Source organism: Capsicum annuum, chromosome 9 (genome assembly GCF_002878395.1).
Source record: "Capsicum annuum cultivar UCD-10X-F1 chromosome 9, UCD10Xv1.1, whole genome shotgun sequence".
NCBI lineage: Eukaryota > Viridiplantae > Streptophyta > Magnoliopsida > Solanales > Solanaceae > Capsicum > Capsicum annuum.
In genome coordinates, this window is record NC_061119.1 from 5,045,484 (window position 1) to 5,056,897 (window position 11,414).

Here is an 11,414-nt window from a genome sequence, read left to right on the forward strand (position 1 = left end):
TTTTGAGTAAAAGAAAGAAACCATCTTTTTATTAATTGATTGTACCTAAATGGAATTTGTGTGATGACATTGATGTATGCCTAAAAGGGGCTGTGCAACTTGTTGAGTTCTGCATTAAAAAAGTGTAGCTTTTTGCTGGTGTTGCAAGTTGCTGAACTCAAAAGTGCACTTGCATGTTAAATTTCTGCTGAATTATTGTGTTCTTTCTTGTACTATGATTGTGTGCTTATGTGGGATTTGTGTATGATATTGATGTATGGTTAAAAGGGGTTCTGGTATTTGGCAGTAAAAATACAGCTTTTTGTTTGTGTTGCAAGTTGACTGACCCAAAAGGGCACTTGCATGCTAAATTTCTACTCAATTTAGTCCATTTGAACTTCTAAATCAAACATTATAGTAACACTTTCAAGTTAAGAAAACACCTTTTACATTTAAAGAAAAAAAATAAAGAAGGTATTTCTAAGAATGTCTCGTACTTTAATGACCCTCGATAATTGAACCGGTTGGTTAGCAACAAAACAATACAGAAAAAAGGAAGGGTGGCGCGTGTCAGAAGACAAAGGAGACGTAGAAACTCTAAGAGTGTAATTTTAGCCTAGTGGACTCCAAACGCAAGATTTCATCAATAAACATGAAACTGACAGTAACCTATAACTCCTTTCGGTTCCGTCCATAAATGGTGTATATTGTACGTGCGACCCCCTGTCCCCTTTGCTTTTCCTTTCTCTCTCTCTCTCTCTCTCTCAAACACACACAGAGAGTTACAGTCTCTACATTCTCACTACAACAATTGACTGATGAATCAGGTTCGAGTTTTGCTTTTCTTTGTCACTTTTATGTTGTTTCTTGTGGAATTTGTGGATAACATTGATGTATGGTTAAAAGGGGTTGTGAAAGTTGTGGAATTTGGCAGTAAAAATGTAGTTTTGTTTTTCCTTGTTGTTGTCGTCGTGTGTGTGTTGCAAGTTGCTGGGCTCAAAAGGGCACTTGCATGTTAAATCTTTGTACTTGCATGAACTCAGAAACCATCTTTTTATTAATTGAATGATACACACACTTCCGCTCTACATTCTCACTACAATTGTTTCTCTTTACTGATGAATCAGGTTAATATTTTTGGTTTTCTTTGTCAAATTCTTATGTTCTTTTTTGTACTATGATTGTGCCTATGTACACTGCATTTTGAAATTTGTTTTGAATTTTGGAAGACATTATAATGTATGGTTAAAAGGGATTAAGGGAATTTGTGTGTTGGCAGAAAACTGTAGCTCTTTTTTTCCGTGTTGCGAGTTGCTGACTCAAAAAGGCTCATGCATGTACAAATTTTTGCTCAATTTAGTTTTTTTGGCTATCCCCTTTTTAAAATCGAGAGTAAATAGAGCTGAAGGTAGAAGCCATCTTTTTATTGCTTATTTGAGATATTTAGTTCTGTATGTGCTTGAAAAAGCATTTGAAGCTTGGGGTGTCAAGTTATAGATAAATAGTGCCAAGAAAGTCCTTAAAGTGCATTCCTTCCTTGGAATTACGGAGATCTTTTTGCCTCCATAAGGAAGTCTTTGGCTCCATCGGAAGTACAGGATATTTTGCATGTGTGTTGAAACCGTTTTCCTTTTCTGGTGACACACTGTTCAACTTGTGATTCCCTATTTTCCTTTCAAAAAGTATCTTTGCAAGTTTCCTTTTTTTTTCGATTGAAACAAATTAAGGCTGAAAGCTCTCTTCCAGAGCATTTTTCCTTTCTGAAGATGCACTGCTCAACTCGTGTTTCCCTATTTTCCCTACATCCCCTGTAGCTTCCCTATCGTCCATGGCAAAGAAAGTAAGGTTGGAATCTCTCGTTTGGTAACCCCTTCTGTTGGGTGGAGAAATGGGAACTATGCACTTGAAAATGTTGAATATAATTGTACCCAAAAAGTTAATTATTTTGGTCCATGGAACAGAACGACTTTGCAATTCGCGAGGGGTAAAAACAAACTAGATGAAGATAATTGTAAAATAGAAAGACAGCTTACTTTGCCAATTTATTGAAAAAAAAAGGACTGCTAACTACTATGCATGTCTTCTCATTTTGAAAATGACAAATTTTTTGCGATTGGTAGGGTTACTAGTGAATCATATTATCTCCAGATGAATTCTCTAAATGATTTGCAATTTCGAAGTCTTAATGATTCAATGGTTATTTGGTGCAAAGGGCACTTAATTTTTTAAGGCTAATTTCTAAAATTTGTTGCACCTGTCCCTAGGATGTTCAGGCTTGCTCGAAGATTTCAGGACTGTTGTTCTCATTACATCTTACAAGTTTTTGAGTGTGTATCTTTCTTATGTTCATTTTTATTTTCTTAAGACAGGTTTTTGTACATTGGTTTTAAAAATTATTTTACAGTAACCCCACTTTCTAAAATGCTGCCACTTACGCCAACCTGCCTATTTTGTGTCCCAACATAAATGCTTTCACCAATGCATACTATGTATGTTTTAAGAAATAATGAAACATGAGAGATGGAAATAAATTGAGAGTATTTTACACCTAAATGCTTTTACAGGCACATATTAGACATTTATCTAAAACCACATAAGTCTGTTAGAATGTATGATTGAGGGGATTGGTCATTGTCTCCTTATATGGTCTTGAACAACCCTCCCTCGTTAACTAGCTTTTGGGTTTTGGGGTTGAGTTAGACACAACATTGGTTGAGGAATGAGTGGTGTCTACTTATTTGGTTTTTGGAGATGGGCTAGCTATTGGTGTTGAGTTAGTCCAAGGTTCTTTTTAGTTGCACTTAATCTACTACATCTATGCATAAATTTAACTAAGTCTGAGGAAGCGTCTAACGTTTTGCTATTTCTGTTTGCAGAATTCAGCATTTCGAAGTGGTCTTGCTTCTCTAGGGGTCTGGTTTGATGAACCAGGTACTAACAAATGCATTTTCAACAATATATTAATTTGCACTGTGGATGCTTTGTGCTGGTGCAAAATATTAATTGTCTCATTGTTTTAGAGTCTCAAACCACTTGTTACTTTATATGAACTAATATATTCCTTGATAAGTTGCTTTGTTTTTCCTTTTGTTTTTCTTATGTGATTCAATTTTTTTTCCTGTTTATAATTGATGTGGATATACTTTATAGGCTTTTCTCTTTTTCTTGTGCTATTTTATTATGATCTAAGGAAGTCATTGCCGTGTTCTTTCTTGTTAAATTCAGATGAATTTGAAATGGTACATTGATTGTTCTGTTTTGGAATTTAATGGCAGCCGGAGTTATGTCTATTTTGACGGTTACTTAGATTGACCAACATGGTAAGTTTGGCACCCGAACCTGCATTGGTGTTCTAGTAGGCTGTTCTGGTGCCACGATTTGTGGTTCCGAGGAGCGTATTGTATATGCAGAGAGCAAATATGTTCTTGTTAGCTTTTTATATGTCTGATGATGGTATCAGCTATCAGGTTTTTCAGTTTTGGTTGGCTAATTTTGTTACTTTACAGTTAGCTTTTGATTTTATGTATTGTGAATCTGTTTTATTTTTCCTTTCCGCAAATTGCTAACAATGAAATTCATTCTTCTAGACGTTGATGTATTGTGGCTCATGCAACAAAAAGAACAACTTGAATTATTTCCTGCGGCATGATTCCAGTTCTTATCCACCATAAAAAGAATCCAATTCTTGTGCAGAGTGAATGTCATAAAAAGGATTATTCACAATATTTCTTACTTGATGACCCCTTTTTTGCGGTATTGTAATTACTGTTTCTTAGCGCATAGAAGATGAACCTGTTATTCAAGCTTTAAAAGATGATACAATTTATGCTTCATGTTGCTTTTAGAAACCCGTGACGATCATGCTTCTATCTCTGGTGCCTTGTGTTTTGATGAGAAGAGGGTATTAAGGGGCATGGAAAGGAAAGGTGCTTTGTACAATATAGGTATGCCATCTCATGTTTTTCTTTTATCCTGGGGAAGGAAGTCGTTTTGGCGTATAGTATAATGTATAATATAGCCCTTGGTCTTTGACTGTTAAATCTGTTTATATATAATTATGCTATGTTCACTTTTAATGGTTCCTTTTTGTGGTTCTCAGGTTCCAGTATTGCACCTAAAAGGGAAAATGATATTAACCACGAAGTATGTGACCTTCCCTTTTGGTAAATTGCTTTTTTAGATTATGGAATTTGATACTTGGTCACAAGTTTATGTTATTTATGTCCCCCATTTTCACAGATCAGAAGAAAAAGCTGTTGTCCCCAATTTTCCATTTTGAAGAGCCTTTATCTTTTTGAACCTCTGTAATACCTTATCAATTTTGTCTCGCTTTTCTTTCCTTTTATGCATACGAAGGAGTCTGTCTCGGTGTCTTTTTTAGCAGTTTACCTACCCTCTCATCTAGATATAGGTTCTCGGAAGATGAGTTGATGGGTTTCTTAAAGGCACGGAAGTGTATGGGATGTTATCTTTTTTCGATAAGGTAATAAATTTTTGTGACAGTTGGCCAATTACCTGTATACAAGTGGTACACTAGTAAAGAATCTACAAAAACAGATGGTTCTCTACAAACGATGCGCAGCTATCTATACAGACAGGTTCATGGGTACACCAGCGATAAAGGACAAGAGGCTATGGCTATTCCGTAGGTGTATAAAAGTACTCTACCCCTTTAGAAGCCTTCTATTTTCATCTTCCCTCTCTCCACACAGCCCATATAAGCGCGAGTGGAGCAACTTCTACGCCCTGGCCCGTGTGTCCTCATCTGCCTCCCACAGCTCCAGCTGAACAACAACTTCCATCACACAACAACAACAACAACAACAACAACAAACCCAGTGTATTCCCACAAAGTGGGGTCTGGGGAGGGTAAGATGTACGCAGACCATACCGCTACCTCCGAAGTAGTAGAGAACAACTTCCATCACACATTTTCAAAAAAGCACATCTTTGTGTAATTGAAAGAAGTACTATGACCTCATAATTAAAAAAAGTATACATTCTACTATAAAAAAAACAATAACGTACCTAGTGTAATCTCACAAAGTAGTCTTGGCTGTCAATTTGAGATGGAGGCACTGTATGACTCTTTTTTGTCTCTAGGAGATTAAACACAGCTCCACAAATGTTAGACATCAAGGAGTTGTTCTTCCAAATTGCTTTGACATTCTGATGTATAACCAAGTTGCTTTGCGGACCTTGAGTTGATTTCTTTTTCTTTGTCGTTGGAATCACTAAATTGTTTCCTGTTGCTCTGATTCTTTTGGTTTTGGGAGTTCCTTTCCTGCGCATGTTGGCTGTTTCAAGGGTGTTTTTTTTGTTTTTCGTTCAATCATTACTATCTTGAGATCTTTTGTCTTTGCTGGATAACCTGGTAAATATGCCAGGTGCTTGATCTTAAGCAAAGTCAATTTGAAGCTGGAAAAGTTCAAGCACAAAATGATCTTTCCACTCCATGTGAAGATTATCTTTTAGGTAAATCATTTTCGTTAGTTATGGCATTCTTATTATTACGACAAAATATTGTATATTAAGAACTACAATTTTTTCTGGTCTTCTTGGAAACAGATATTGAATTTGCTGAAAGCATCACAAATCTGGATTATGGTTCAAGTAGAGGATTGCTGGACCCTATTTTAGAAAGTCAGATTCCATTACCTAGTTGTGATGGAACCGACTCATGTGGAATGCCATACTCTTCAGGATTAGTTGCGCAAGAAGCTCAAAGTCAGAATGCTATGTTTGGCCTTACCAATTCAGAGTTGCATGACCTTTCTCACCACAAGTGTGAAAGTCGGATACTAGTTGAGTACAATGCTGTGAAATTCCCAACTGCGTTCAATCCAGGAGATATCAGCAATGTGGATGATGTGGCAGACTTCTTTGCTGAAGCTGTGTCTTCTGAGAAGATGAATGACAGCATGATTGACCATTCTGCACTAACATCTAACGGAATTTCTTTGATGTCTAATCCTACGCAAAATGAGGGGCAAGATGTAAACTGTGAAAGCTTTGATGTGCATGAATCCGCAGTTATAGGCCCTCCAGTCACTTCTCAAGTGATAAACGTTGACACTCCTGTCACTCAAAAGCGTCTACGCAAGCCTACACGAAGGTATATTGATGAATCCTCAGATCTGAATGCTAGACGTTCTAGGAAAAAGACTGAGGTTTCTACTAGTGCACCAGAATCAAAGAATAAGTTTCTCAAAGTCAGATGTCAAAAGAAATCTCGTGCAGAGTCTATGGAAATGGAATTGTTTTCCGAGGAGTCTTCTTATAAAGCTATTCAAGTGCCTTTTGCTTCTCTTGTGAACGAAGAATGTGATGAGAGGCCTGCATCCAATGCAATACAGGTACATTCCAAAAAAAACACTGAAACAAAATGTGTATTTTCATTTATGTGATCCTTGCACTGGTCCATGTATGAGTGTATTAAAGGTGCTCCTAACCCCCTTATTAGGCTTGTAATATAACTTCGTGCAAGTCAGTTCACAAATAACAATTAGCCAACCTCTTTGCTGACAACCTGTTCAAAACCATAATGAACCAGAGTCGGTGTAGCGCAGTGCTTGCTTGAAATTTTTGGGTGGTGAGTTCAGGCACTCTTTGAAAACAAAGGATGATCTTTCATATCATTGTGTTATTGAGCATACTGTCATACCCGCCATACTTCTCCTGGATCCTTTTGCAATTTGGTTAATAACATCTGAATCTTCAGTTATCATTTTCCTTTAACATAAAAGTTGATCTCTTTGAAGGTTTTTAAACCTCACAAGGAGGAACTTCATAAGGAGCCTATGGTTGTGAATCCTAAAGACGATGCCGTTGCGCCAAAGAAGTTGGATCAAGATGGTGCCCGGAGGAAAAATCACCGGCTCTGGACTGTTTCAGAAGTCAGAAAGTTGATTGATGGAGTTGCCCAATATGGAGTTGGAAGATGGAGTCATATAAAGAAGCTTTATTTCTCATCATCTAGTCATAGAACACCTGTGGATCTCAAGGTAAGCACAATGGTCACTATCAGGCATGCTTCAACTGGCCAAGTCAAGAAAAACTATGCATCATCTAGTGTTTGCTTGTTACTTACCTAAAGTTTGCACTTTGTTGCTTAAACTTCTCGCAGGATAAATGGAGAAATCTTCTTAAAGCATGCTATCTCCAGAAACAAAGCAAAATAACGGTTAGTTTTCATTTTCGAAATTTGATTATTAATGATACTCTATGCGTGCTGTGAATCATGAACCTTTATTTAACTTAATGCAATAGCTTTTAGCTTTTTTGTTATATAATTATTTTTTGGTTGTATACTATATAGAAGAGCAAGAAGAGGAGGGCCAGAGCCGGAGTGGGTCGGCCTAGAATTAGGTGGGGTGGCTTGAGGCCGAGCAGTGCGTTAGAGATTGAGGAGAAAGTGGCAGGTTTGGGGGTGTGGGAGTGCAGGGGGGACGTGGAGACTGTGAGATAGGGATGCCAGATGCATCACGGAGGCTGTCAGAGAAGTTTTGGGTGTTTCGAGGGTTTAGGCAGGACGACATAAGGGGGGACTGGGGGTGGAATGAAGAATTTAAGAAGGTGGAGACTAAGAAGGGGGCATATGTTAAGTTTGATTGAGAGTAATGATGCAGAGGAGAAGCGGGTGAATAGGGAGGCCTACAAAGTTGCAAGAAAGGAGGCTAAGCTTGCAGTTACGGCGGCTAAGACTACAGCGTTTGAGAGCTTGTATGCGGGGTTAGATGCAAAAGGCGGGGAAAAGAGGTTGTATTGGCTTGCTAAGGCTAGGGAGAGGAAGGGTCGGGACTTCGACCAAGTGAAGTGCATTAAAGAGGAAGATGGTACAGTTTTGGTGGAGGATGTCCACATTAAGAAGAGATGGCAGGAGTATTTCCATAGGCTTTTGAACGAGGAGGGGGATAGAGGTATCGAGTTAGGAGAGCTAGAACACTCGGAGGAGAGACGTGGTTTCAGTTATTGTAAACGTTTTAGGGTTAAGGAGGTCAGAGAAGCTATTTGTAGAATGCGAAGGGGAAGGGTGACGGGACCTGATGAGATTTCGGTGAATTTTTGGAAGTTTATAGGTAGGGTTGGTTTAAGGTGGTTGACTGATTTGTTTAACGGCATTTTCAAGACGGCAAGGATGCCGGAGGCTTGGAGGTGGAGTACGATGATTTCATTATATAAAAACAAGGGAGACATCCAGAGTTGCACTAACTATAAAGGTATCAAGCTGTTGAGTCATACTATGAAGATTTGGGAGAGGTTAGTTGAGCTGAGATTGAGGAGGATCGTGTCCATTTCGGAGAATCAGTTTGGTTTTATGCCTGGTCGCTCGACGACAGAAGCAATTCACCTGGTGAGGAGATTGGTGGAGCAGTATAGGGAAAGGAAGAAGGATTTGCATATGGTGTTCATCGACTTGGAGAAGGCTTATGACAAAGTTCCGAGGGAGGTTCTGTGGAGGTGTTTAGAGGCCAAAGGGGTCCCGGTGGCGTACATTAGAGTTATTAAGGACATGTACGATGGAGGGAAGTCTCGGGTGAGAACGGCGGGAGGGGACTCAGAGCATTTTTCGGTCGAGACAGGGTTGCACCAGGGTTCGACTCTTAGTCCGTTCCTGTTTGCGTTGGTGATAGACATGTTGACACGGAGTATTCAAGGAGAGGTGTCGGGGTGTATGTTGTTCGCTGACGATGTAGTGCTGATTGATGAGACGCGGGTGGGTGTGAATGAAAAATTGGAGGTTTAGAGGCAAACCCTTGAATCTAAGGGGTTCAGGTTGAGTAGACCCAAGACGGAGTATATGGAATGCAAGCTTAGTGAAGTGAGGCAGCAGGACGATGTGGTGGTGAGGTTGGATTCCCAGGATGTCCGAAAGAGGGATAGTTCTAAGTATCTTGGGTCTATGATTCAGGGGAATGGCGAGATTGATGAGGATGTCTCTAACCGTATTGGAGCAGGTTGGATGGAATGAAGGCTCGCCTCGGGAGTGTTGTAGGACAAGAAGGTGCCACTAAAGCTTAAAGGTAAATTCTACAGAGTGGCAGTCCGTCCTGCTATGCTATATGGAGTAGAGTGTTGGTCAGTCAAGAACTCCCACATTTAAAAAATGACGGTAGTGGAAATAAGAATGTTGCGTTGGATGTGTGGACTTCCCCAGAGGGGATAGAGTCAGGAATGAGACCGTCCGAGAGAAGGTGGGAGTGGCTTCGTTGGAGGATAAGATGTGCGAAGGAAGGTTGAGATGGTTTGGGCATGTGATGATGAGGGACACGGATGCCCCAGTTCGTAGGTGTGAGAGGTTAGCATAAGATGGCTTCAGGAGAAGGAGAGGTAGGCCGAAGAAGTACGGGAGGGAAGTGATTAGACATGATATGGAGCAGCTTTTGCTTACTAAGGACATGACCCTAGATAGGAAGGTATAGAGATCGTGGATAAGGGTAGAAGGCTAGGTTGTGTGCGTGGTTTTAGTAGGTAGTTAGAAGAGCTCAGGTTGAGTCGGGCTAGTAACCCTAGGATTGGGTCTAGAGATAGGAGCCCGATCAGGCGGGATTGGGTCTCTTTTTCCTATTGCGCTTATTTATTTTATTTCTAATTGCTTTGAGTTCTATTTTTATTGTGTCTTATTCCTTTCATGTTATGTCATCCATCTTGCTTCTTATTTAATTACGCTTTGGGCTACTTTTCTCTATCTTGAGCCTGGGGTCTATCGGAAACAGCCTCTTTGGAGGTAGCGGTATGGACTGCGTACATTCTACCCTCCCCAGACCCCACTTGGTGGGAATACATTGAGTTTTTTGTTGTTGTTGTGTATACTTTATAGCCATCATACATACCGAGTACATGACCCTAGATAGGAAGGTATGGAGGTCGAGGAGACGATGATTTGGGTAGAAAGGTAGTAGCCATATGTTGTAGTACTCTTCCGTGGGAGAAGCAGGGAGCTACTCGCCTTTGCTCATCTTTTAGTAGTCTTACCCAGAATTTGCATAGTATCTTATTATTCAATTTTACTACTGCATGTTTCTTAGATTGCTTTGCTTATCTTGCTATTTTTTTGTCGTCATTTTCCTTTCTTTGCTTTGATTACACTTCTTGTGAACCTAGGGTGTGCCGGAGACAACCTCTCTACTCCGACCCTCCCCAAACCCACAAGTGCAAACAAATAATTATGATGGCTATCATACCCAGTGTACTTGAGTTCCCTTTCCACTTTTAACTTATTTATACATGTTTAGTTGCATTTTCGTTTTCTAGTAGTATGATTCGAACTCATCAAGTTATAGTAGGAATCTCAACTTTCAAGAATCTTTGCCTATATGCTGAGTTTGGTATATATTGTCTAGTCCAGCCACTTCATTTGACATATAATATACCGACTTGGAGTGTTTGACGTTCTTTAGACTTTCCCTTTGTTTCAGAGTGCTTACTTTTCTAATGATAGTGACCGCATTGTCATTGGTGCAGGAAAAGGGTAAACATAATCTGTCTTGGCGACCTTTGCCCAAGTCTGTCCTTCATCGAGTCAGTGAACTGGCCAACATGCATCCGTATCCAAGAAACCGGAGATGCGAGAGTTCCCGTTCTCCATGTGCCTCACCTTCTCCCGAGCATTTTAACAATACTAACATCCAGTGACAGACCCCAGCTGTCCTTCCGGAGATTCCTTCAGCTTTCTTTTACTCTCCTATGCATAGTTACAGGAGTAACATCATCTGGTGACAACCCGATTTTACGTGCAAATATTGGTTGAGCTCTCTTATATACCAACTCGCAGCATAGTTTGTGTATAGAGCAAGCTTCATTTCAAGTTAAAAAAGGTTTCCTGTATAATCCTCATTGCCTCTAGAAGTGCATTGGTCACATATGTAAACCTTTTTCGAATTTCTAATTGATACAAGGTACTTCATGTTTCAGCACTTGGTGCATAAGGCAGTATATGAAATAGTTTGCGCTGCCACGCTGATTTCTCATTTACTACAAAGTTTTGTGCAAGGTAAAGCTGCGTACAATACATCCTTGTGGTGGGGCTCTTCCCCGGACCCTGTGCATAGCGGGAGCTTTAGTGTACCGGCCTGTCCTTTTTTTTTACAAAGTTGTGTGCAAGTATTGATGCAACGACATACCCTGTGTAATCTAATATACACCCCATAAGTGGCATAGCTTACAAGCACTAAACAATTTTTTGTTGCAGTCTTGCAATTGTCATTCAGCAGTATAATAAATAAGTGATCCCCTATGTCACATGCATGCAATTTGAATAGCAATAAACACATAAAGATTGTCTTTTTACTTGTAAATTTCCTGTGTTATCTTTTACTATGATATTAACATGTCCATTATAGTCTCATAAGCGAGGTTTCAGAAGGGTAGATTTAGAATGTACGCATACTTATCTCTAATCTCTTAAGGGGAAGACTATCTTATAATCGAGGTTT

General features: G+C 39.6%; 1 protein-coding gene across 3 annotated transcripts; it reads left to right on the forward strand.

Annotated features, from left to right (window-relative positions):
- Positions 1-309: 309 nt before the first annotated feature.
- On the forward strand, positions 310-10,892 carry LOC107843104. 3 transcript variants are annotated; one of them, XM_047396046.1, is made up of 10 exons: positions 315-806; positions 2,856-2,910; positions 3,255-3,299; positions 3,825-3,923; positions 4,079-4,122; positions 5,367-5,454; positions 5,548-6,335; positions 6,741-6,983; positions 7,106-7,162; positions 10,444-10,892. In XM_047396046.1, exons 4-10 carry the CDS (start codon positions 3,893-3,895, stop codon positions 10,612-10,614), a joined length of 1,422 nt encoding a protein of 473 aa, XP_047252002.1. In that variant the 5' UTR covers positions 315-806; positions 2,856-2,910; positions 3,255-3,299; positions 3,825-3,892; the 3' UTR covers positions 10,615-10,892. The 3 variants fall into 3 exon arrangements, with proteins under 3 accessions (XP_016542760.1, XP_047252002.1, XP_047252003.1); XM_016687274.2 differs by lacking the exon at positions 3,255-3,299 and having other exon boundaries at positions 310-806; XM_047396047.1 differs by lacking the exons at positions 315-806; positions 2,856-2,910; positions 3,255-3,299 and adding an exon at positions 3,567-3,732.
- The last annotated feature ends 522 nt before the right edge of the window (positions 10,893-11,414 follow it).